Here is a 25,935-nt window from a genome sequence, read left to right as displayed (position 1 = left end):
TGCTCCGTATTAATTAAGCGTTATAAACGAAGGTCTCCTTGATTTTTGTTTCGAAATGGCGCGAGTTGACTGGAGGATACATCTTTTTTGAGTGTGTGTTTGAAGAGGAAAATCGTCACGTGTTTGGCGTCCGAGTGAAGAAGAGCTGTTTGTTTTTCCCAAAACGGGCATCGTTTTGTTTGCAATTAAGCATCAGCTTTAGTGTCAATACTTTTCAATTAAATGTGCCCCGGTGAGTGCTAGCAGCACGTCGTTCACTCCCCTGTGCCGGGGATGCATCGCGGGGCGGTACTGGCTGTTGCCTTTAGGTTGTCTCTCCTTGTTGCCTTTCTGCTGTCATTTTGTGGGCTACCTTCTAACGTCTTCTGTGGACCATCACGGTCTGTAGACCACAAGTTGAGTAACGTCACTTTGCACTTCAGAAACAGAACGGTCTGTTAATCTTATTTCAGCGGTTCTTTGCGTATTTTTTTTTAATGTTTATTTTAAACTTGAGCACTCTGTTCTCAGTGAGATCTTTAAAACTGCTATAGGCAGGGACGGAGCGGTACTTTCTGAGCGCTGGGAGTGCCTCGTTCTCACCTTTCAGCCGGACGAACCCAGGCAGGGGTAATTAGGGCAGCTCACCCACGCTCGTACCGTGGCAGCAGCAAGCCAGGGATGCAGCTGGGAATCCTGCTCTCCCTTGGGATCACGGAGCAGATCGCCGGGCTCACTCCAACTTTGAAGAGCAACAAGTGCGTCGAGCGTTTCTAATTGTTAACAAATCAGCTTTCTTGCAAAGGACTCTTAAATCTTTGCTACTTTTCTTGGCATGGGCAGAATCCGTGTGCGCTTTTGCTGGGGTCGGGGCTGTGCTGCTGGCCCAGCGCAGACACGCACAGCTCCGCGGCCAAGTGCCAAGAGCGCCTGTCCCATGGCGAGGGGGTGTTGAAAGCTTCAGCAGCGGGGCAGGGGCCTGGGAGGCTCCCAGACAGGGGGGAAGAAACGGGTTCAGGAGCCCCTGCAGGTTCTCGCCTCGGCCGCAGCTCTGTGCTGTCGTCCTGGGGCTGGATTTGCCAGTAACCTCCCGCTTTCTCCTGTTTCTAATCAGGCTGTAAATCTTCTCGTACCTAGCACCGTAATGGCTAACGCAGGTCTGTGGATAAAACGTTCTCTGATCAGGACTCCAACCAGGGGGGAGAAATACTTTTCCTGTGAGACAATGTCTGTTCCTCATCAAAATCAGTTGAGAAAAGTAGTAACCAAACAGCCCAGCCTTAAAGATTTAAGGAGCCTGGCTGCGCTATTTCTGTTTCATTTCCCATTAATCTGCCCCTATTGTTTGCATTCCTCTCTTACAAACAATTAATTCACGGGTACCGGCTGCTGGGGCTGGCTCCCCTCGAGGACCTGTCCTCCTGCAGCTGGGGAGCCGCTGCTTTTCGGTGCACGGATGGAGCTCCCCAAGCCGGCCTGCCTGGAACTGATGAGCAGAAAGATGGCACTGAGGGTAAAAACGGCATTCGTGGACCCCCACATGTCCACCCCTTAGAAGCTGCAGCCTCCAGTAACTGAGCTCGGTCACTTCCCCGTACGACGCGGTGCCCGCGGATCTGCTGGCGCAGTCACCGTTTGCTGCCGCGCCGAGAAGTTTGGGGAATGTCTGGAGGGCTTTGGTTCTGCTCGCTGCCTGCACAGAGAGAAGCAAAACGCCTGTAAACTCTTCTGAAGCGTGACAGTGTGTCTTGGCAGTTGGCGCTGCGTCTCAAAGCTGAACTTCTGATCTGAAGAGAGGTTTTTTTTTTTTTTTAAAAAAAAAAAAGAGAAAGCCATTGCATTTCTTCCCATGCAGACAGCTGCCGTGGTGTGCTCCAGTCCTCCTGGTGAGCTCTGAGTGGGGCGCTTGGCTCGGTGCAGCCTGCCAAGGGCTGCGGGTCCCCTCACCTTGGAGCGTGTGTAGGGATGTGTGTGCAAATTAACCCCCAGGTGGCTGCGAGCAAGGGTGCCCGAGCTCGGATCTGTTGTTGGGAAAGTACCTGAAACTTGTGCCGATCCCAGCTGGCTTTCGGCGCTCTCGAGCGCTGCGCATGCTTCCTTGGCAGCTGCAGGGAGGCTCGGGGCCGGCGATTTGGGGCCACAGCTCGGCCCCGTGGCCACGTTTGCAAGCCCTGGGAGCATGGTGGCCGTGGAGGTGAGCAGAGCAGGTGTCTGACCGCCTGCTCGGGGGGATCGCGGCTCGCATCGCATCCCGTCGGACGCGCGAGGGGAAGCGGGGCAGTCGGAGTGGAAGTGGAAACGCGTCCCCACCGCCTGCTGGGTGTCTCTGAATTCCCCGGCGTGCTCAGGGGCTTTCCTGCCCGGGGGCGGGCGGCACCGAGCCCTGCGAGGCGGCCGTCCTGTTCTGTACCGGGGGCAAACCTTGATAATCCACATCGAAATAATCCACATTTCTGCCACCCTTAGGCCTTAATGGGAATAATTAGAATTTTTTTTTTTTTTTCATATGACTTGAGCCCTGTGTAAGGGGGATTGCTTTGCTTGCCGGGCCCTGCTGGGGCCGTTGGTTTGGTTTGATTTTGTGCCTGGCTGCCGAGCAGAGCGTGGATGCAGGCGCAGCAGCGAGGCGGTCCTGTGCCTGCTCGTCGCAGATAGCGAGTGGTTTATCAGCACGGGCTGATCTGTGGTCTCGCAGGAAAAAAAAAAAGAAAAAGGCTTCCTCTTCTTTTCCTTTCCCACCCCTTTTTGGTTTTTGTACATGTCAACTGCGTTGGCTCGGGCTCTCAGCGCGCCCCGGAGAACGGTGGGGAGAGGCCAGCGGGTAGCTCGCGGCGCCCTAAGCTTTTTCTGCTGCTCCTTGTGTGCTGATGAAAGAGTTTGATACCACCGCGGAGCTTGCACAAATCTATACTTAATAAGCACCTCCGCTGGGGAGGAGGCGGTGTGCGCGGCTCTGCGTGAGATGGAGGAGGAGGGAGCGGTGCCGCAGCTCTCCCCGCGCGGGTCCGTCGTGGCAGCATCCTCCGAATCCAGGCAGCAGTGGGAATTTGCACGTTGTGTAATTAACCATTAGTATGAGAATAATGGTTAGTGCCTCCTGAACTGGCAGCACGTAGACGTGTGTTACTTCTTAGTTGAAATCCTGACCGAGTGGAGGCCTAAGGTCCTCTCCAAACACGCCGCTTGAGGTTTCTGTAAAAATCAGCCACTCGTAAACCTCCCCTGGGGGTGAGGGGCGTCCTCCCACTGTGCTGGTTTTCCTGCCTGCGTTACAGCTGCGAAAGGGATTGCGACACGTGATAAACCATCGAACATGTGGGCGACGTGTTTGTGAAAATACCTTCTGGGCCATGCCGTCTTCTGTGGCACTTGATCCTAATCAGCACGGCTGATTCGCTATTCGGGTGGCTCTGGAGGCGTGACACAGCGTGGCCCCGGGGGTTGCGAGGGCTGTTGGGCAGTCCAGTTACCTGCCCAGTTACCTGCCGGGACATCAGGGCTTGCCTCAGATGGATGCAGAAACTACCACAGCTTGGCACGGAGGGCGTCGTGTCTGCAGGTGCCGGGAAGTGTGAGCAGGGAAGGGTGGTGCAGGAGGGACCTTGCGATAGCAGCTCGGGAGGGACGCCGCGGGGCAGGAGCAGGGCTGGTGGAGAACCACGAGTGGTCAGGTCCTGGGGATCACCCGAGGCTTGATGTTCAGCTGTCTTGTAGGACTGTGGTCGCCTTGAGTTTTAATCTGCTCCTTTCTTCTTTTGCTTGCAGTTGTTGCGTGACGTGGAAAGCACACTCACGATGAAGAGGAGCTCTCGGCTCTCCTAATCCTCTGTCGGTGATTTGGAAGCAGCGAACGCCGCGTCTGCTCTTTCGACATGTCTGGATCTACGCAGCCGGTGACACAGAACTGGCGTGCCGCTGAGCCGCGCTACCCCCCGCACGCCATGTCCTACCCGGTGCAGATCGCACGGCCGCACGCGGTAAGCAGGACGCCTTCCTTCACCGCCCGCCCGTGGGACGGGGGCTGCGTGGTGTCCCCAGGGCCGGGGCAGTGCTGCAGCTGCGCTGGCTCTGATGTGGCTGGTGCAGAGAAATCAGGCCGTTTCCGCGTCTGCGATACGGGATTTCATCCTTTCTCTCTCGTGTGATCCTCTTCCTTTCCTCCGCACGGCGCTTTCAGCTTTCCTCCTCCTAGCCCTTGCTGCGCTGGGCTCCGGCTCACCACCTCTGAGTGCTGGAGACCATTTGTCCACCCAGGGAGTGCACTGGGGTAGTGCTGCAGCACTGAAGGCTGGGGGAGAGGGGAAGCATGGATTGCAGCCCACCCAGAGCTGGAGCACGCTGACTTCGGCCTTTTTCAGCGTGACCTTTTTCGCCCTGCACCACGAGAGGAGCGGCGTCCTCTCCTGGGTGTGGGCTCATCGCTCCCCAGCACGCCCCTCCTTGGTCCTCAGGTCCCCGCGATCTTTTCCATCTTATCTTTCCCCCTGTTTTTCCCTCCCTCCCTCCCTCCCTCCCCTTTGACCTGTGCTCTTGTCTCCCCCTGGATCAAGCCATAGGCTGAGGGCTGGCTGTGCTTTGCTGAAGGCGCTGGAGCTCGCATGGGTTAATCACCCAGATCCGGCCTCTCCCTTCTGTGCCCTGTCACTCACGTCTGTGCTTGCTCATCCTGGATGTTTGAATGCTTTAGGCTTAAGCCCTTAATGGAAAAAAACTCTCCTTAGTGGAACAGCTTTAGTCAGCTCAGGCTGCTTAAATGAATCTTATTAGGTGCTGGAGTGTGGCGCGCACTTGTGAGGCTGCTCTCTGGAGCCGGCTTCGTGGTGAGCTGCGGCGTGGTGACCGCAGCCAGGAGAGCGCTCGTAAGGCGAGTTAGCGAGGTGACCTTGTCTCGGGGTTACCTTTCTGACGGTAAAGGCTGCTGAACTGTAAAACTCCTGCTGCGCCGAATTGAAGGTTTGGCTTGAAAGGCTGGAAGTCCAAGGTATGTCACCGACGGGGCGAAATTTCCCTGTCTGCCCTCTTTGGGCTTCAGCAGAGCAGCGCGTAGAGCAGAGCTGGAGCTCGGAAAGGCTTTGAAATAGAAATGTAAGGAGGGTGCAAGGCGAGCTCTTGGCTGCATTAACTGGCTCATCTAGATTGCTCGGGGTCTGCATGCTTCTGCACAAAGAAGCTTTTCATCCAGGGTATGAGACAGGCTGACCTGGTTTGATCTAGCGGAGATTTGCTTCCATCAGCGTGAGCGTGTTTATTTGGGAGGTGGGATGGAATGAGAGCATTTGTCTGAACAAGAAAATCCCAGTTCTCTTTTTGTCAGGAACTCGAGCAGGAGCAGAAGCAGAATGTGCCCAGGTGAGCAAGATCTGCTGTTGTTGCAGAGCCGATTTAAGAGACAAGTCCCAAGGCCTGAAGACCTAGCAAGGAGAGGGATTTTTAGGAGAGCACAAGTAGCTTCTCGCCTTGGGGTTGAGTCCTCGTCCCTTGCCAACACACACTGCTCCCCTTCGTGTCGCAACAGCAGGACAAACCAAATGGGGCAGTTGTTTGCAGGTCTGAGCTCCGGGTTTCTCCAACCTGTGCTGCTCCCTGGCTAGAGTGAATACCGGTTTTATTCTGTCCTATTAATGTTGGAAGGCGGTGCTGGCAGTTGCTTCTAGAAGCTATTTTTACAGCCGCGCGCGATCTTCCAAAGTTACGTGATACCTTTTGGGTGTCTGCACGCAGGGGAGGTTGAGGTTTCGAGATGGAAGGCCAGGAGGATCCTGGCGCCTGCTCGGTGGAGGCGTGCCAGCCCCGCGGGACCGAGCGCACCTTGCCTCCGCTCGAGAGGGTGGAAGGTGCTCTTCGGGCTCCCGTCCCCGTGCCGTCTGCCCTCGCTCTCAGCCGCTCGCCCCCGCGAGCATCTCGCCTGGCATGGCTGGGGCTGGTCCCTGCTGGGGTCGGTCGGGAGAGGAGAGCCCAGCCGCTTTGAAGTCTCTGCGCTGCTTAATATTAAAAAAAAGTCCGTGGTGTTTGCTCGCATGTCTTGGCCAGGTCAGTCCTGTCACGGGGTGTGTTTGCACAGTGAGAGCTTGTTTGGAAGAGAGCGAGGGAGGCCAAAACCAACCCAACGCCGGCGTGCCTTGCATCTAATTAGGTCTTGGTTCTGGTTTGCTGCATTCCACGACAGCCTTTCATGAGAGCTGGGAATTTGTCGGCCCCGGGATCCTTCCCCTGGTTGGGGAAACTCCCTGGGTCACCTCCTCCTGGGCACGTGCATGGGGCTGAGCACAGCAGGGCTGCAAATGCCATTATAGCACAAATAAATAATTACGGTCCAACTGTGACGGTCGCACCCAGGGAGATGCGGTGCGGCAGGAATACTGAGCTCAGAAATGAGCCGTGACATTATTTTAGGCTTGGAGACACTTTATGAAAAGTGATTTAAAGGATTGCAGCTGTTCGATTTCACAGATGAGGCAAGCGAGAGTGGGCGTCGTGAAGGGGCAGAAGGCAGTGGAAAGCAGGCCGGGCATTTGTCTTCTCCTGTCGCACAAAACCTGGGGGAAAAGATGTGTTTGAAATGAGCAAACAGAAATGTGCTGCGTACAGATGGGCAGCATCTCCCGGCAGCCAGGTCCAGGAGTTGCTGCTGTGTTTGGAGAAGATCCAGCGCCAGCAAGGAGTTTGCTGCCCGGTTTCGCTCCTCGGTGCCAGCTCTGGGGAGGGCTGCGGGCCCGCGGGCCGGATCCAGACTGCGCTTTGCTGGGTGATGCAGCAAGCTCTCTTCCGCAGGGTGGGTTGGTCCCCACCTGTACCGGGGCGTCCTGCCCCTCGCTGACAGGCATCGGGTGCCAGCAGCTGTCAGGGAGGCAGGCGTGAAGGTTTAATTCCATCTTATTAAAAACGTTACTTTAAAAAAAACCCGCTGACAAGTGTGCATGCTTTTAAAGGTAAGAAGGAAGCTTGGTCAAAAGTTTCTGGTTTAGTTGGACTTTTTATTTTTTATGTAAAAAAAAAAAATAAATCACCAATCGGTCGGGTGGACGTTTTTTTTTTTTTCCATATTAATTAGCTGTAATATTGGGGCATTGAGCCGGTTTCTGTCATGTTCATCTTGGGAACAGAAGAATTGTTTGAATGCTCCACGACCTTTGGCTAGAGGTGAACAAACACATTACTTACACTCTTAACCTTCTAATGTGCCCGAAGTTCATGCGCTCAGAGGAAACCTTGGCACGAAGGATATTCGTTTTCGGGCAACCCGCAGGTATTTTCTGTAAACAGATCAATGTCCCACGTGCATAGCACGCGTTCCCTTTTCCTCTAAAGCCTCTTGGTGATGGATGTCCCCTGGGGGCAGGAGGGTTCCCCGCTCTTCCTCCCCAGGTGTCCAGCCGCTTGCAGTGCCCCGGCGGTCGTTCTGCTGGTGGTGCCCCGATGTTTTGCTGCCAGAGGAGTGTTGCAAGTTGGGATGTGGGCTGGGGTGGCCCCATTGCCTTCACGATGCTTCAGCAAGGTGGAAACGTGAGCTTTCCTCTTCCGTAACGCCGTGCTCCAGCTTTCAAGGACTTCGTGCTTCCTGCCGTGCCACCTCTGCTGTGTGGGAGCAGCTCCCTGTAAGCCGCTGTAGTTCCTGCATTAAAACTTTGTTTGCAAAACAGCCCTTGTGCAGCAGCCTCCCTGGCTGATCGTTTGGTTCTTGGCCGGCGATAACTACTTGCCCGTGTGTCTGAACCAGCGACGGGCTTGGTGCAAACTGGCGTGGTGATGTGATGTCCTGGCCAAATGGTGGCCTGGGGGCAACGCGTGCCTTCCCTGCCCAGACAACTCCCGGCAGCTGCAGTAGAGCAACTGAAAGCGAGTGTCCTGTCGTGCAAGGAGCTGCAAGTTGCTGCGATGGCAGGAGCTGGCTGGTCTTCGCAGTGAAATGATCAGTGGCAATGTGACATCAGGTAAGCCCGTAGAGAGGTGGCGTGCTTTGCATTACAAGCACACGGCGCCCTTGCTGCAGTGTTGTTTTTCTCGGAGTGGTTATTCACTCTTTTTATCTACTGGAAGCAAAATGCCAGTCTGTGTCAGAGCTCCTGGAGCTTGCAGAACGGAAGAGTTTACAGTGCCAAATGCTAAAATCCCCCGGGCTGCAAGGAGCCTTCTCCAACCACCTCCAAGAGCGGATAAGAAAGGCTCCTGCTACGGGCTGCGGAGCTGAGCGGGGGGCGATTCCTGCCTCTGTCTGCCAGCCTCCAGCTGATGGCTGAAGGAGTGCAAAAACCTGCCTTGGAAATACCCCCCTCCGATCAGCTCTGTCCCGAGAGCTCAGAGCATCTCTCCTGAACTGCCCTGAGATTTGCTCTGAAGTACCTCACGAGATCGGAGCAGCTGAGCAGCGGTTTTAGGAAAATTGGCTTTGTGCTCCGGGATCGGGAGAGCTGGAAGCGAAGGAAGAGAACACCTAATTCCCTGCCCTGGGGTCTCTCTTGCAGTGCCAGGAACAAGGAGCTGGCTTACGGTAGCTGCTGTGAGCAGGGCTCGTTTTCCCTAGGATACAGCACTTAGCCAAAAGAGCTCTTTTTCTTCCAGCTATTGCAAATGTCTGTGGCTGCTCCCTAATCTGCTTTTTGGGCATGGCTTGATGTAGAGGGTACTCCTTTGCTTCTGATTGATCTCCAGGTTGTAAATCCACGGGGAAAGGAAAAACTTGTGCTGCGTGTGCGGTTTGGCATAGGTAGAGACCCACTAATGCCCCTTTTGGAGACGTGCGGTGGTTTTCTGTGCTGCCAGCCTGCCTCTGGCTGCGTTGCTCCACCAGCCTCTGCAGCCACCGGGGTGGAAACGCCTCCTGCAAGGCGAGGGGCTGCCTCTAGTTGGCACATTTATTCAAAACAGCAAGCAGGTCGGGTCCCTTGACCTGAAGAACTCGCTGTGGGGGCAGGAGGAAGTGTAGCTGAGAGCTGAATGGGGGACGTGGACAGGCAGCAAGGTCCTGCACGGGCCCCCAGGCAGGTGATGGGTGTTGTGTGTCAGGACGTGTGGTGGGAGATGGTGGGGGGCTTCCTGCACAAGGGCTGTGCTGATGAGCAGAGGGACCTGGCGCTTTTAAGGTGGAGGTCTTGGTTTGTGGTGTGAAAAGGGTCGCTCATCCCGCAGGAGCGTTTGTGACCCTGACCGGCTCCTGGAAGCAGAGTGAGCGTGAGGGATGGAGGCAGGGCAGGTGGGACACCCCCGGCTCAACGGCGCCTGGGCACGATGGGGACGAAAGAAGGGGCCAAAAGCCTTGTGATGGAGAGAAATCCAAGTGCAGCCCTGCAGTGAACGTGCTGCTGTTCTGCGTGCACCTCTGGCTGCAGGGGCCGGGCTCCAGCACCAGGCAGTCAGATGTCCGGGAGGCCGGCATCGCCGAGAGCTGTCCCCGCCACGCCGCGACCTCTTGTCCGTGAATGGCACGCTCAGGCAGGACAGCAAAACATCGCTGACAGCCCTGGCTCACTGGAGAGGGAGGGGGGGAAGGCGTCAGGACGGATGCGTTACTGTGCAGCTGCTGCAGGCGCTAATGGTGCTGGCAGCAGCCGTGGCCTCAGCGCGGGGATGGCAGCAGAAATCAATGCCTTCCAAGAAGAGGCCACGCGCAGTGTGGTCACCTCCTAAAACAAAAGGCCAACTCAGCAGCGTCTGAGAGATGGATGGCAACGAGACCGCGTCAGGACAATGAGGGCATTTGTCTTCTCAGCACATGTTGCATCCCCGTAGGCAAGATAAAAATGCACGTATTCAGGCAGGTTTTTATTACTGACCTTATCTCCAGCAGTATAGCTGATCGTGGAGGAGCTGTTTGTTTGTTTTTGTTTTTTTGACTCTGCAGCGAGCTCCTCCCAGCGTTTTGGGGAGGATGTGGGGCAGACAGCAGCGTGCTTGGGGCCAGCCTGCTTTGATCAATAACCACCTCCTCTGCGCTTCAGCAGTGACGATCTACAGAGGTTTCCTCTTGCTCCCGGAGAAGATGGCTCTCCGCAGTGCTGGGGCAGCAGCGGGCGCTCTGCCACCGTGCTGGTTCCTCCCAGACCTTCCCCCTTCTTCCTACCTGAATCGGATTGGGGCAAAAAATTGTTTTCTCCAGGCAGCGGCTAAAAAGTGCATTTCTCGGTCTGATGAGCAGCTGCTGCCAGCGCCAAGGGGTATCCAGGCACCAGAGAGCTTTTCCTTTTATTGCTAAAATAGGTCACACTTGCTGCTGGCAGAAAGAGATTTAAAGCGACTTCTGTTTTTCAAAGTACAAAGCGGGGGTGAGGGACATCTCCTGCTCCTCGGGGACCCCCCATTTTGGGCCGGAGAGCCGGTCCTCTTGGTGGCACTGACTGCGAGCCCAGCTCCTGCTCGGCCAGGGTTACGTAAAGCGGCCCGAGCAGCAGCTTAGCGCAGGCGGTAGCTGCTGGATGGTCACAGGCCCTCGCGGGTTTCCCGTTCGGGTTTGCCGCTCGGTGCTGGCGGTGTGCTCGTGGGCGTGGGAAGCTTGGCTCAGCCTGCTCGACCTGCTGCGTGCCGTGCCGTGCTGGGCGCTCGAGCCCCAAACGCCGCGTTCGACCTCTCGGTCTGGCGTGTCACCTCTGGCCGGCCTTGTTGTCTGGGGAGTAGCTCGGGGTGTCAGAGGGTGTCCTTTGATGTGGGGAAACGAGCTCTGCTGGGAGGCGTGCAGGGCACGCCGGGGCAGTGGCCAGAAAGTGCCCGGCTCTGCTTGCCCTGAGCCCTGTGGCCCGGGGGGACGCCAGCCCCACCAGCGGGTCCCCGCGGTTCAGAGGCGCTCCCAGGACAGCACACGAGCAGTGGGAACGGGCTCCAGGCCTTGTCATCTAAAAATTAGTCAAGGGACACTTCACAAATAGGGGAACAAACAGCAGTGCATTGTTTTTTTGGCTCCCTGTTCACACCGCACCATTATCACCGGCCTCATTCCTGCCCAGCCGCTGCAGCAGCTCTTTGCAACGTGACGCTGGGCAGGCTGGTGCTGAGCAGCGAGCGACACGGTGCTTGGAGCCCTTGGCTTCAGCCGCGCTGCCCCAGCAGCTCGCCTGCCTTCGGAAGGCGAGGGCACGGGGAGCCGAGGGGCCGGGACGAGGGCGCTGTGTGCCGGGAGCCCCGTGCCGCGGCCCCGGGAGCCGCCTCCGCGGCGCGGCGGAAGCTGTGATTAGAGGCGGCTGCTCCAGCGAGTGCCACCCTGCGCGCGGAGCCGGCTCAGCTGGCGGATGTGGTGAGTGACCCCGGGACCGCTCCTACTGGGTGTCGGTGCAAAACAAGAGTGGTGGTTTTAAGCGGAGCCGTCTTTATTTTTGCACTGAAACTCGGAGGGGAGCTCCTGGTTGCTTTCTCAGCTGGAGACGTGGTAAGCAGCCGGGGAGGGATGTGATGCTTCAGGCAGCCTGAGCTCTGTCGCAGGTGCTCGCCTGGCTGCGCTCGACATCTCCGCGGGCTCGTTCCTGAGCTGCTTCCCAAGGGAGCCAAAAGCGCTGGGTATTTGTACTTGTTTTTCTGCTGGTGGGAGGAAGAGAGGAGGAGCGGTTCGGTTTTGCTGTTGCGAGACCAGCTCTTCCTTTCCTCCAGCCTCCTTTCTCTGGGGTCTCGCGTTCAGGGGCTGATTCCAGCCGTGGCTGGACGCTGTCCAGCTGGGGCGGTTGGCCGATGCCCCGTCCATGTGGCCGCGCTCTTTGTGCTGCAGGTCAGAGCCCGGGGTGCTTTCAGCATGGCTCTCAAACCTCCTTCTCCTCCTCTCGCTGGAGGTCAGGCAGCTGCGAGCAGGGGGAAGAAGCGAGGCACGCCAGCAAGTGCACACGGTCAAAACAGAAAGCGAGAGGCGGCAGCGAGCCTGTGCGGCTGCGTGCAGTCGTTGGTGCGGTGCGTGGGTTATCCCGAGGTCAGAGGACACGCAGAATTTTGCTGGAGAGCTTACGGTAGGTGAGGCGGCAGACTGAAAGCTTCTGAAAAAGAGTTTAAAGATAAGAAAAAGCTTTTCTTTTTCCTTTTCTCCCATGGGGTTGTCTGTGTTTTTGTGCCACTGCAAGGCTTTTCTGTAACGGCGCATTCAGTCTCCTGGCTTCAGACAGTTTGATTATTGTATCTAAATGAGCCTGATAGACTCGGGTTATTTAGGGTCACAGGATTTACCAGGAAGGGGAGGGAGACGGCGCTCTCAGTGCTGCAGAATTGAGTAATAACACAAAAAGACCTTGAGACTGAGCGCTTTCATCAGCTCCCCCTCCCAGCACCTCCAGGCAGGGGAAGTGCAAGCGCCTCCCGCCTCCCTCGCTGGCAGCGAAGGACAGCTTTCTGGAAGTCTGACGGGGCCAGAGCACCTTTTCAGTCTGCTGCATGAAGAAGTGTATTTTAATGAGGCTGCTTTTGGCTTGTTAGCATTTTATTTATCTAAAGGCTGGCCATGCGCTGTGCCGCGCTGTGCCGGTGATTTATGGCGCTGTAGGCACTCCGGGTCTGCCCGTTTCGGGCGATGCTGTTATTGCTGGCTCGGCCCCGCCGGCCGCTTTCTGTGCTGTGGGGCCAGGAGCTGCTCAGGAGGGCCCGCTGGGGAGTGAACCCAGCCCCTCCAGAGAGGCCAGGGGCTCGCAGCAGCCCTCTTGGCCTTGGCCTTGGGTGCTGAAGTCTGCCCGAGGCTGCTTGGGGCCGCAGCCAGACTGCTAAATCACCGTGCAGGGTACGCCGCGGGCACCTGAAATCCGAGGTCCTGCAGTGACGGCTGTCTGCCTGTGTCCCCTGCCCCCTTAGTGGTCGCTGCACAGCCCTGCGTTGTTTGGTGTCCTGGTGGAGAAGGGCTGCCCCTCCTCGGGGGGTCGCTGGCAGCCGGGGCAGTGCAGCGGGGCACCGAGCCCTGGAGAGCTCGCTCCTGGGTTTCACCGAGGTGACTTGTTCCAGCGCTACTGCAGGTGCATAGTTTGAAAGTGGATAATGGAGATTTTCCTTGTCATTTTTCTAATTTTACTTAGCTGGCTTTGCCCTAAGCTTTGGAGATACGGCTTGCTGGTTTTGAAGTGTCTGTTCCTTGCACGCGAGATTGATGGCCCGGGCTGGGGCAGCGATCCAGCATGGCGTAATACCAGGTGGCTTGTGAAGGACGAAGGGAGCAATGCATTTCTGAGCTGGAAGACGGAAAAACTCGGCCTCTTCACTGCGCTTGGACGTCTAGCTGCTCCCAGGCACAGCGATCCAGCCTTCCTGTGCTGGCTGGGTGACTCCATAGTTATCAGTCTGCCCGCAGCCGGGCCCGCTGGCAGGGTGCTGCTGCCCCTGGGTCCCCAGGGCTGGCTGGGCATCGGGGCTACTGCAGGAGCAGGTTGTCCAGAGGCGTTGTGGAGTCTCTGTCCCTGGAGATATTCAGAAGCCGTGGTCCTGGACAACCTGCTGGGGTTGTTTCTGCCTGGGCAGGGGTTGCACCAGATGCCCTCAACCGTTACGTGATCTGTGAACCCACGCGAGGACCTGTGTGCCAAGGCTGGGCTGTGGGGATGCTGGGGAACAAACGCCTGTGCCAGAGGACAGCTTCATCCCCCCCGTGCTCTGTTGTAGAGGCGTTCTGGGGGGACGTTGCTTACAGAGCTGACCCCTGGGGTATTGTGCAGGCTGGCTGCCACCTCCATGGGTTAGGATGGCTGCCCCGGGGCTGTGCCTAACGCAGCAGTGTTCTGGTGGTGTGGGACAGGAGAGCCTAACCCCCAGCTTGGGAGCTCAGCCTTGGCATCGCCTTGAACGTTCTCAAACCGTCTGCGGCTCCAGACGGTACAGTCGTGGTAGAGAGGAAACTCTGGCCTGTTTGTTTATCCACTGCCTACGTCGCTGGAGCTGACACAGTTCCTTTCACCCAGGGTTGTATTTTTGGGAAGCTGCTGTTTTATCAGGAGAGTGATAAGGTCTTGAATTTGAAACTTCCCAAGTGACTTTGGTTGTTTTGCTTTGGTTTTTGTTTTGGAAACATTCCCCCTCTTTTGGTGCAGTAAAGAAACGTAACTTCTATCAATACAAGTGGAAAAGGTGCTCGATTCTACCTTTTGCTCATCCTCTCCTTCTCTTTGCATCTCCTCCTGCCTTTGGCAAACCATCCTCCTGCTCCCCAGACCTGTTGATGTGTCCGTGTACCTGGCATTCCACTCTCTTTCTGTTTTCTTAATTTCTATTCCATGATGTTTACAGAGCTTATGAGAGTCTGTAAACCTTCCCCAAGTCACAAAGTACATGCATGTGGGAGCACCTGAACCAGACGGAGCCACAGGAAGGAACAAAGGAAAGGAACAAAGTCCCACGAGGAGGCAGGGGGTGAAGGAGAATTGAGGGCCCTGCAGAAGGTGCTCTGACCCTCAGTGGGTTTGGGGGAGTGGGAGGAGGCTTTGCACGGGGCAAGAAGAGATGCAAAGAGACGAGGAGGGGAGAACACGAGCAAAATGTGCAAGTGAGCAAGACTCAGCAAAACAGCGGACAGAAAAGGAGCAACGCGTAGCTCGGGGCTGCAGAGTTTTGAGTTGCCGTAGTTCAGTTGTCTTATAGCTGCCCATGAGCAGGTGCCAAAACGGCGCTAGAAATTGTGGGTCAGGCTGTGGGGTGAATCACGTCGTGCTGTGGTGTCGGGGCGATTCACGTGGCACCGCTGGACCCCGCTCCCTCGCTCCTGTCCGTGCGCGGAGGACGCAGCATCGCTGGCGGCAGGGTGTCTCCCGGCGTCTGCCTTCAAAACGCGGCCGAACAACATCAAGGTCTCCTCTGGAGGCAGCTCGTAAACCTTTCCGGCACTTGCGTCTGAAGAACACAGCCATAGCTCACAGTGCAATTTACTGCAGTAACTTTCGGAGCAATTAATCCACCTACGTTCTGCCAGGTCTCCCACGGTTCCTTTGACAGTTCATCACAGGGCACAGAAATTTGTCACGTTTAATCCCCCCTCAGTAGCTTTTTGTGTTACGTTTTTTTCCGGTAAAACCGAGCGCCGATGTGAGAAGTGGAGCCGATCGGGGAGTGCTGGGGGACGCCTGGCAGAGCAGAATTGGTGCCCTTGGTGCTGAAGCCAGCGAGCTGTGCCTGTGGTCCCGGCCCCACCACGGATCAAGTCTCCTGGCCGCATGAAATCCTTTTCTGGAAGGGGGCAGAGGAGGAAAAGGCGAAGCTCAGCTGAGTGTTGTGGGCACAGGGAAAGGAAAAACAGATGGTTCTCGGGACACTCGAGCCTTTTTTTTCTTTTTCTTTCTCAAGGGCACAGCCTCCAAGCCTCCCAGACGGGTAATTCTTGTTTGTACGCCCACAGCAGGTGACGGGCCTGGTTGCAGGCCTGCTGGCGTGCCTTCCCAGACGTCGCGTGTTTGTTTTGTGTGCAGATGTCAGGAGCTGCATCGCTTGCTTTCTGGGTTTTGTTTTAAAACTGGGATGAGTGTGAACGGAGGGAAACTTGCCGTACGTGGGCGGCAATCCTGCTTTGGCCGGGGCAGGGAGATCCAAGTGCTCAAAGTGCTCCTGCCTTTCGGGCGTCTGAGTTTCTCCCGGCTGTGGCTGGGCCGGCGGTGTGTTCTGACCCCAGGACCTCACATACGGGGACTGCAGAGCTACGAAAAGCAGGGTAGCTCCCTCTTGTAGTACCGGGATTCACAGCAGAAGCCAAACATCCCTGATGAGATGAGTCAGGGGTGCCCTGCTCCGCGTGTCGCAAGGCCTGCCCCGGAGGCTGAGGCCTGAGGCAGAGCCGGAGCCTGGGGCTGCCTGGGGCCTTGGTTCCTGGGCCCTCCTCAGCTCGGTCAGAGCAGCACCACCACAGCATTGCTTCTGATGCTGGGGAAAGATAAACCTGGTTCCCAAAATATCCTGGTATGCCTTTCGGACACCCCCCGCCCTTCCTCCTCCATTTTGTCTTTGACCTTCTTGGCTTTTGCGTGAGAGAGGCCGAACTTGGGGCAGGGGCTCTGGTTCTCTTGGCTCCCCTCAACTGAGTGCTTAGCATTTTTATTTTTCTTCCTGGCTTTCCAGAAGGTTACTGGGCAAACGCGTAGTTTTATCCTCTGTTGGCCAAAGCTGTCGGGCTTTGATACTTCCTCGTACTCTGCGGCTGGAGGGGAGCACGGCATGCAGTGCCGGGTGCTGCGTTCGCTTACGCCTCGGGAAGGGCTCTGGAGGTGCAGCTTGGTGCAGCGTAAGCTCCAAAACCCTTCCTCTGCCTGCCACTCCGCCTCGCTGAGGTTCGTCCCTGCTGTGCTGGCGTTTATCAGTCTTCATTACATCTGATCAAATAACGTCTGCTGCAGCTGTTCAGGCTGAGAGGTTTTCCCCTCCCAACTGCAAGTACTTGGTGTTTCATTTGTTGGGTGTTTTTTGTTTTGTTACTGACCCTGATGTTTCTCTCTCTTTTTGAGGCAGTTGGAGCTGCCTTTTTTTTTTTTTTTTTGGTGTCATTCTGGGTGAGGACTGTTCGAAATAGACTCCCAGGTGGGATCGGTTCTAATGTAAATATGTGTCAGCGTTACCACGGATATTCTGTGGCAGGGCTTTCTATGCTGTTGCTGAAGGTCTTAGTTAATTAGATGATTACTCTTCTTTTCTGGTCAAGTATCTATCTGCAAATAAAAAATAGCAATTGAAACGTAGCTGCTGAAATGCTGTTGCTGGAAGCAGTCTGTGGCACAGAGCAGGAGGGCTTCTTATTTAATTAAAGTCAGGAACATACTGTACTGTACTCTCCAAGGGTCAAGGAACAAAAGGGACGTGCACATAATAAGTAGCGAACTATCCTTTCAAACCCCTCTAGCTCAGCCCAGGGGAGCTGTGTTTAAAGGGGCCTATTGAGATAACATTTGTGCTTTTTCCTCTTTTTTTTTTTTCCCCTTTATTTCTCCATATGGCTGCGTGGAAGCTGAAAGTATCCTGCGACTTTTCATTTTCTCCTTGCTTGTTCTTAGTCTTGGGTTTGAAGCCGTCATCAGAACTGCTGGTATGCCAGAAGTGCTGGTGTGCCTGCTCTGGGGCTGGGGCTGAGCTCTCGTCTGGGTGCTGTGGGGCTGGAGGCTGTGGGGGCCCAGAGCATTGGCACCGCTCTTTCCGAGCATTTGGGGTTCACGGCTTTCCTGAAAGTTGCCGCCGTCCTAACGAGCTGTTCTGTTTGTTCCTGCAGGATGTCGCGCTGTTAGAGTACCAGCATCATTCCAGGGATTACGCTTCCCACCTCCCGCCGGGGTCTATAATGCAGCCGCAGCGGAGGAGGCCGTCCCTGCTCTCCGAGTTCCAGCCAGGCAATGAAAGGTACCGCGGGCTGCTCCGGGGCCGCTGGGCACACCGACCATGTCAGCAGAGTTCGCACAGACCTGGGCAACTTATTATAACTTATTACCTGGTTACTTATTGGTACTGACTGCGTGCAGGTGCTGCGCCTCTCTTAGCTAACCCAAGTGGCTCCTTTGACTTCTGGTTTCTCCCCCTGCACTGTCATGCATTTTAAAGACACCTTAAAAACAACCAAAAAACCCCACCACACACACACACAGACACCATCTATGAAGCTGCACATCTCTGTTTAGCTACAACGTGCTGCGTTAGCTCTCTCCAGCATAGAAAATGTGCCGTTGGTTTTGGTGTGCGGCTCCCTGGGCTGAAGGGAGGGATGAGAATAGCTCATTGCCATTATGCACCTCCGCTTCCTCTTCTGCTGCTCTTCCTCCCTGTTTTCGTTGGTTTTGTTTCTCTTTCTGTATTCCCCTCGCCACTTTCTCTGAGGTGCTGCTTTCCCTGCCCGATGCCCTTGCGGCTCTCCCCGTGTCGCTGATCGCTTTCGTCGCCTGCTGCGTCAGGCTCTCGGTGTTTGTGTGAGCAGCTCAGGCAAGTGCCATGAGGCTCGCGGTGCTGTAGCTGCATTAACCACGGGAGCTGATCTGTTTTAAAGGCCATCGCTCTCGCTCTCTGTTTCATCACAAAATGCTGCTCTCTCACAGTTTCTCTTCTGCATTTGATGCTTAGTGGTTTTGCAAAAAAAAAAAAAATTGCCTGGAAGTGAAATAAGAACCTTGCAGCAGTAGGTTTATGCAAAGCATTTTTTTGATGCTCGCTCCCTAGGCTAAGAATAAAAGTAGTGCAGAGTCACTGAGCCGCTGCCTGTGGCCAGCCAGAAATGAATCTGCTTCTCTAAAATCATAATTGTTAGGGGAGAGGGAAGGCAGTTGGACTAGATGATCTTTGAAGTACCCCTCCAACCCAACTCTTCTGTTCTTTATCAGGCTGCTGAATGAGTAAGGGCGCAGAGTAACCAGGGCACCAGGGACTTTGCTGGAAATGCCAACAGGATTTTTCTAGTGGGATGGATTCAGCTTGGTGCTCCGCAGAAACAAAACCGTGATAATTTGGAGGCAAAAACCATTCTCCCAAGTTAGTTTTGCATATGCTCTACTGGACGGGCTCTTCTGTGTTGTGGACAGGCCATGACCCTTGCATGTACAGAGGCGTAATGTCACTTCTGACGACGAGTCATTTACGGCTGCGTGACACGCTGCCTTGACTTGCTTTGATTCCCCAGCGCCGACTTCTCCTTAGCGCAGTGTAACACGGTTAAGTTGGAAGCAGACCAGGCTCAGCTAAATACGGGGGAGATGGGTAGAGAGGACCTGGCAACATGTTCCTGCCTGCTTTGGATTTTCACACTAATTACGGTTTGCAGAACGGAGAACCAGTTCTGCTCTCCAGTAAAAGGAAGGTTTCAAGGTCTGAATATGCTGTTTAAAAAAAAAAAGAGATCTTGGTTGTTCTGTATAACTGAAGAAACAGCTGCAAGCCTTGGTGTGCGCTGTGCCACACACCTCATCTGTTGTGGTCATCCAAGCATCTCCATTCGGCTTACAAATGTTTCAGACTCCCCAGACTTATTTTTTTTGTTGTTGACAGTCACGTGGACTGTGGGCAAATGTTAATTGGGGTTGTCAGGTACACAGGATACGCATCCAAGCGGTTATGGTGGTTGCTTCAGCACTTTCAACCTGAACGATTAAGTTTTGGCATGCTATAAAAAGAATTTTTTTTAATGACAGACCCAACTTACTTTGCATCCTTTTTTTCCTGTAGCATCTGAAGAATTGAACTTTTGCAAAAATTAGACTTGATAATAAAGTTAGCATTGCCACTTAAGTTTAGCCCGGTTGGCATCTTGTGCCAAAATGCTTGGATATAAACTTAAAAAAAATAAATAAAATTGAAATTGTGCATCTGGGGATGCAAAATGAGGGGTCTGCAGAAATTTTCAACCTAGTGTAGTTAATTATTGAAGTCATTTTGAGTCAAGCTGAGGTTGGGGAGGTGCTAGTCTATCTCACAAAGCCACTTGCTGTTTCTCTGCATCCTTAAGTGCTGTGCTATAAAACCTCTCCCGTGGCCTTTGCTTTTCCATCTTTGTAGAGTGAGGGTCCGCTGTAAAGCAGCGCCTGATGCGTTGTAAATGGAGCCCTTTGGGAGCGTGGTCGCTCACCTGAGAGCTGCAGGGCCCTGCGACTCCTGGAGCAGGTCGGGCTGGCCGTTGATATTCACCCCAAAACCCAGCTTTGGGTCTGCCTGCAGCGGAGCAAAGGCAGGACGAGGGAGGGCGGTGAAAGCAGCCGTCTCTGCAGCTGAGTCCCCTTTGGCAGGTTCACGCCAGGCGCATCTGTAAGCACTTTGGCTTTGTTCCTGGGCTGGGATTGATGGGTTTTGAGCAGAGGCAGCTGGCTCTCAGCACGAGGGGCTGGGAGGAGGGAGCGACCAATGGCAAACAAATAACGTCTGCAAAGCGGGCACGGGGGAATAAATAGAGGGAAGCACAGGGTGTGCTGTGTCTGAAAGGAGGAATCTCATCTGGGTCTAGCTGTGCGATGCCCTGCCTGGCACGCAGCGCTGGTGGGCGTCAGGCATTTGGTTATGAATTTCCAGGCTGCTTTTCCTGCCTTCCTCCTCCTCCCCTTGAAGCAAGTGTCAGCTGCGGGGGGGAAACCCTTCCAGTCCCCTCTGCTTTGGGTATTGGAGAGGAAGCAGCCTGTCTGGTGTTGGTTGTGCTGTCTGATGCTCTTCCAGGATCACTCCCACCCCTTAAAGGAATAAAGTTGTGAGTGCAGTGCAAGTGGAAGGTGGTTAGATGGGCTTCCTGTAGCGTCGCAGGTTTTTTTTTTCCCTCTCCAGGCTGCTGTTTTGTTGTGGTCACGAAGGAATAGTCCGGTGAAAAGGGAATTAGCAGTGGATTAGTTCACCATGGACGTGATTTTTTAGGTACAGATCAGGTGCTGGTGGCAAAAACTCGAGTGGTAACGTGCTGGAAGGAGCGGGGCTCTGAGACAGTCCCAGGTTTTGGGTCAGTCAGCCCTGAGAGTCGTCGTCATCCCTTGGTGGATGGGCAGAGGCTCGAGCTCCCCGTGTAGCATTCCTGGCTTGGAAGAAGGGAAGGAAACTGGAGCCCTTTGGAATGCGCTGCTATAGGGCCGCCTGGCTCCGTGGCCCTCGGCAGGGACGTGCTGCTTTCCTTGATGACTTTTTTGGTAGCAGGCTTTTTCTTGGAAGGATCCAGCGACTTCCCCTTAGCTCGTTCAGCCGGCTGTGCCAACTGGACTGCAGGAGCGAGGAGCAGTATTTCAGGATCCGCTGTTGGTACAAGTCGTACCATGAATGCCTGCAGAGGAATGTCCTGGCAAGGTGACAGGGATTAGGGTTTTTCCCTCTTCTCTGTGTATTTTGATGTGAAAGGAGATGAAGTGGATTGAGTTAAACGGCAGGTGCCAGTGGGGCGAGGGGTCTGCAAAATCAAAGACCTGGGCTTTTCTGGCTTGGTGCGAGTTACAGTTTTGAAGCGAGATTCCTTGTTAACGCAGGAATGCTGGGGTGGATTATGGCTTCACTGGCAGAAAATGTGGCCGTAAATAAATGGTATGCATGTTAACGCGGTGTGTTCCGCCTTTGTCCAGAATAAGATGAGTCACTATTTTCATAGGAGATTATTTTACCAGTTCATGAGACCGTGCTCTCTTTTTGGAGTCTTTCTGCTCAGCAGTCAGAAGGAGTTCGAGGAGTTGGCCCAGCCTTCATCTCAAGTATGATATTTGGGATACGTTGAGCAGCTGCTGTGCTTCTGCAGCCATCCGAGATAGCCATGTGCAGTACAGCATGAGAGCAGGCCTAATTACTGCGCTTATTGGACGTGATTAATCCTTCTGGCCGAGGAGCCCGGGGAGTTGTGGGAGTTTGGAGCGGGTGGGGAGCCGGTGCGGCGTGCGTGGCCGCTGGAAATAATGTGCACTTCTCAGCCTTCATCTGTGCCGGGCCAAATGGCACCAACTGTTCTGGAGTTAACGGCGCGACCAATCTGATTTTATTTATGGTCTTTAATTAAAGTTTCCATTTTTAAAGGTGACCCTTTTCTCGGGAGCGAGCGCCGGTGCGGCTGAAATCCCCTGCAACCGTAGATCTCGGTGGCTTTTCACACTTGAAATCGTGTTCTGGGAGATGGATTTTCTCCCTCCTTAGATGAACGTGGGAAAATGCTGGCTGGGGAGGGCAGCTGCTGGCGCGTGGGTGCTCGGTGCCGGTGTCGCGCCTTGTCCCACGAGCACCCTCTGCTCTCCGTGGGCTGCGGGCACATCCGCGGGTGGGCGCAGAGGGTGACCGAGGTGCCTCAGAGGAGGTGTGGGGACCCCAGGCTTCGTGGGACGGGTCACTGTGCCGTGGCGGGGAGGTGCGAGGGGAAACCTGGGCTTTGCCTTGGCTGCCACGGAGGCATAACAGTTGGTGGAGCAACATTTCCATGCGTAATCTTGAACCAGATTTGTTTCTAGTGAGGAAAGGTGATCTTGTGCTGTGTGCAGCAGGTCTGATGAAACACGGGATGTCCCTGAAGTCGTTAGGGGAATGCTCCAGCGACCCAGGACTGCCAAGAGGTTTTTCCAGCAGGGCTCCAGATTCGGGAAGAAAGGTCTGAAGAAAGGTGAATGAGGAGCACGTCGGGGAGCTGCAGGGATGCACAAGCGTTCGTCCTCCTGAGTGAGCCAGTGCCGTTGTGTGGCACGGTGCTGAAGCTTCTGCTGGTCCTGGCCATGAATAATTCAGGCTCCACGCACGGCCCTCTTAAATATGCACGTTTTAAAATAAAGCATCTGCTCCCTTCAAATCGCAGTTGGCTCGGAGGAAGTTGGCTGAGGGGTTTGCGTGGGGCTGCCGAAGCACAGCCGCCTGCCCGTGTGTGCGGGAATGCAGGAGCACGGCGAGGACACGCGGGGGACCTCCTGGCAGCGGGGACCTGCAGTGCTCGAGCATCCCGGTGAGCAGAGCGTGCTCGGGGTGGTCCCGTGCCCTCGGCTTGCGAAGACACAGCCCTGCTGCTGGCAGACGTGGCTCAGGGCGTGAGAACTCCACCTTCCCTACCCAGACAAGTCGTGCTGTTTTTTTTTTCCCTCCCTCTCCAGCTGTATGACAGAGGGAATATATCAGCCGCCCCTGTGCGTGTTTTTCTAGCTGCCTGGTGGCAGTTTTGCTCCTACGAACCCTCTGGTTTCTCTCTTTAACAGGTCTCAGTTTGCCCAGTCTCCTACTCTGGATATCACTGGCCATAAAGAGCTTGCTGAAACCTCTTGCAAATCTTAGCATTGGCTATAAATAATTCACTTCAGCACTGGTGGTTTTCTGTAGTACTCGCTCATTTTATTGTCTGTCTGTACCTGTGGGGGCTGGAGACATTTTTTTTAGACTTATTTTTGGAGACCGTTTCCCACGAAACCATCTCAGCCCGAGGAAATAAACAGCTGCACTGAGGCTATCGTTTACCTTCGCTCTTGCTCCAGGAGTCAGCGAGAGCCAGTTTTCCCACCTGCCTGTCTTTGGCCCCACGATGTAAGGAACAATATTTGTGGATGGAAGCAAAACTTAAAACGTAGCATTGCTGGGAAGTTAGCGGGAGCCTGCTTGGAGAGCCTGTTGGTGTCGGGAGCCCATGGTGCTGAAGACAAGTCCGCCTGAAGTCAGAGGGGGCTTCTGCTTCTGGGTCTGCCTGCTGCTGCCACCTTTTGCTTCTTGGCTGATGGAGGAGTAGAGAAGGGGAAGGTCTGAAGAAAGGAGGGGGTTTGCTGCAGAGCAGAGCAGGGCAGTGCTCCCGAGGTGGGTTAGCGGGTGGGAAGCTTCTCTTTGACCTCAGGAAAAGTTTGTACTTGCCCGTTTCCCTGTGATTTAGCTTCAGCAAAGTAAGGAAGATAAAGGTAAGATCCATTTAGATCTAATCAGGGCTGCTCCTACAAACTCCCCGAGGGCAGCTCGGGATGTCTGCTTGGAGCCTCTCTCCCAGGTGATGGATGCGCTCAGCCTCCTTTATACCCAGCTAGCACTCAAGCCCTTTTTAACCTGTTTTGCGTTCCGGTGGTTCTGCTGTAGGTACGACGCAGCAGCCGATGTTTTCCCCCGCTGCAGTGAGCAGGATGTGCTGAGCACCTTGCAGGTGCCGAGCGCTCGCTGCACGAATCCAGCCATTTACGCCACGATCTGCTGGGGAGAGACTTGGGCCGTGAGTCACCCGGCTCTGCAGCTGGCGGTGGGCAATTAACTTTTTAGATTAGCAAGAAACCAAAGGTCTGATCTCGGGTCATCCCGGGCTTCTGGCTCAAAGCAGAGCTGCGTGCAGGCGGCTGGGCACGAGGGCAAACGCTGGTGCGTCGGCAGGCTGCTCCTGCAGGTCGCGTTGGGTTCCTGGGGAAGGACTCCGGGTGAGGACTGACCCGCCCCGCTTCGTAATTAACGCTGGCATTTGTTTTATTTCACATAACGATGCCTAACTCCCTTGCAATTACAACCTCGTTTTCCCTTCAGCAAAGCAGGGATCTCTGGAACGAGGCAGCCAGGTGGGAACTAGTTGGAAAACGCAGCAGAACCCCAGACCCGGTGTAACGGGATGATGGTGTGCTAGGCAGGGCTATTTTTATGCCGATCGCAACGTCATCGCTATGTAAAAGTGGGTTGTCAGGAGCTGGCGGCGGCTGTGGATGTGAGGAGGGAAAGGTGTGAAGGCTTCAAGCAGGAGCGTTTCTGTTCGCAGCCGGGACAGGCTGAGCGGGTTGTGCTGGGCAAAGTCATGCTGGGAGCGGCTGGAAATTCCAGTGCGTGGAGTTAACAGCGGCTCCAGTGGATGTGGAAATGGAAATAAAATAGCACCCTGTAACACTGCAGCTGTTTTCCCCAGCATGGCCCCAGCCTCACCGTAAGTAACTGCTGCTGCGAAGCTGAGCGTTGCCCCTACCTTAAAGCCGCGTGCGTTCGGTGCGGCGGGTCGCGGCGTGCCCCTGGCACAGGTCTCGGAGCTGTCCTGCATCAATTAGCAGCTTCTTGGTAGTACGGCCTTTAAAAAAAAAAAAAGGGAGGGGGGGGGAGAAGTGAAAATAAATACATCTGAGTTTTAATTGCCGTGGTACAGTAGAGCCTTGGGTGTTGGAATATTTTAACACCTGCCCAGCTCAACAGTTGCTCATTGTCGCTGGGGTTTGCAGCGGAGCCTGAAACGGCGGCGTGCAGCTGCGGGCGGGCAGGGTTTGCACAAGGGGTTGGGGCAAGCCAGCAGGAAACTCGAGAGGTGCCACGGGATGTTTCTGAGCTGGCTGAGAACAGTTCTGCGTTTGGAGTGGAAGAGCGAGCAGGTGAGCTGTGTTTCAGTGCCAAACCGAGGGGCTGCTCTGCTCTAAGTCTCGCTGCGCTGGTTGTGTGCTCGCTCTGTGTTCTGTGTGCCCGTGGCTCAGGGTTTGAGTGGCAAAAGCGGTGCGAGAGGCTCTCTGCTCTCTCATCCCCTTTCTGCGGGGAAGGAGGAAGAGGACGAGCCAGATTCTGTTCCTGTGTGTCAGCAGCAAGCTGTGCCCGACTCCCAGCGCAGCGCGCCTGTGCCAAACCCACAGCAGCAGAGTTTGGCCTGCGCGTGCTTTGGGATCAGTGCTGGTGTTCAAATGGAAAAAAAATAAAAAATGAAGAGGAGGGGGTGAGAGAGGAGTAGCCGTGGCTCACGTGCCCGGAGCTGGGCAGGGTTTGGTGGGGGACACAGCGGCTGCGCCTGTTCCCAGGCCGTGCTCCCCAGGAATGTCCCCAGGAAGGAGGTTTGTGCCAGGGGCCACCGCTCTGGATGCGGTCCAGAGCCCTTACATCCTCTGGGGGGGCTCCCCCTGCCTTCAGAGGGCTCTGGGTCCTTCCCTTTCTGTCCTCCTGTGCGAGGTGTTTAATTAGCTAGGTAAAAATGAGCGCCAGCAGTCCCTGTTTGTGGGTGGGGGCCAAGCCCTGTACAAGACCCCCCCATCTTCTGTGCTCACCGTTACCAAAACGCCTCCCTCCCCTTTGAGTAGCATCAAAGGCATCAGCTTGTCCTTTGGTGGCTGGGAGGATGCTGGCACCACACAGCTCGGGAGGACTTGAGCAGTCTTGCTTAAGGGAGAAAAGAAAAAAAGCCATGTTTTTTTTTTCCAAGCTTTGAATCTTCTGTGTTTCATTTTAATTTTTAAGAGAGCCATCTGCATGAGGTGTTAAAAACACCTTTGGAGCTGCTTCAGCGAAGCTGATCCTTGGGCATAGTAAAAGGTTTAGTGTATTTTTGTAGGATCCCTTTACGGTTCCCACAGGAGAATCCTGCTAGGAAACACAGAGCTACAAAAAGTTTTATGCTTGTTTAAAAAAACAAAGCAAACAGTTTCCAGGTATTACCAACTGCATCGTATTTAACAGGTGAAAAGGCATTTCGGCCTGATGTGAGTAGTCAGTGCTGCCGTTATTGCTGGATAATACGCCTTTATGGCTTGCCAGGTCTGTGTCGGATACGCGCAGCTGCACGTGGCCCCTTTCGGTCCTCCTCTATTTGAGAAAATAAATCCACATAAAATAAATAAATAAATCCCTTCCCTCTAGCCGCAGAGGAGGGCGTGTTTCTTCCCCGGGGCATAATCTTTGGTAGGAGATGCTAAATAGAAGTGGCGGTGCAGGTAGCCTTGGCTAAGTAAG

At 54.9% G+C, this 25,935-nt stretch overlaps 1 protein-coding gene across 16 annotated transcripts in view; it reads left to right on the top strand.

Annotated features, from left to right (window-relative positions):
* Positions 1–25,935, top strand: part of NCOR2 (nuclear receptor corepressor 2) — a 234,249-nt gene that overhangs the window by 63,908 nt on the left and 144,406 nt on the right. For 6 of the 16 annotated variants that reach the window (XM_083804413.1, XM_083804415.1, XM_083804414.1 and 3 more), the window contains 2 exons: positions 3,745–3,956; positions 17,099–17,226. In XM_083804413.1, coding sequence (XP_083660539.1) covers positions 3,852–3,956; positions 17,099–17,226 — 233 coding nt within the window. In that variant the 5' untranslated portion in view covers positions 3,745–3,851. Of the gene's footprint in view, positions 1–3,744; positions 3,957–8,729; positions 11,333–11,437; positions 11,898–17,098; positions 17,227–19,756; positions 19,837–23,787; positions 24,164–25,935 lie in introns of those variants that run through there. The other 10 variants (XM_083804425.1, XM_083804424.1, XM_083804422.1 and 7 more) reach the window with 7 other exon arrangements.

The sequence above is a fragment of the Anser anser genome (assembly GCF_964211835.1).
Source record: "Anser anser genome assembly, chromosome: 18".
Lineage (NCBI taxonomy): Eukaryota > Metazoa > Chordata > Aves > Anseriformes > Anatidae > Anser > Anser anser.
This window is presented reverse-complemented; position numbering and strand designations above follow the sequence as displayed.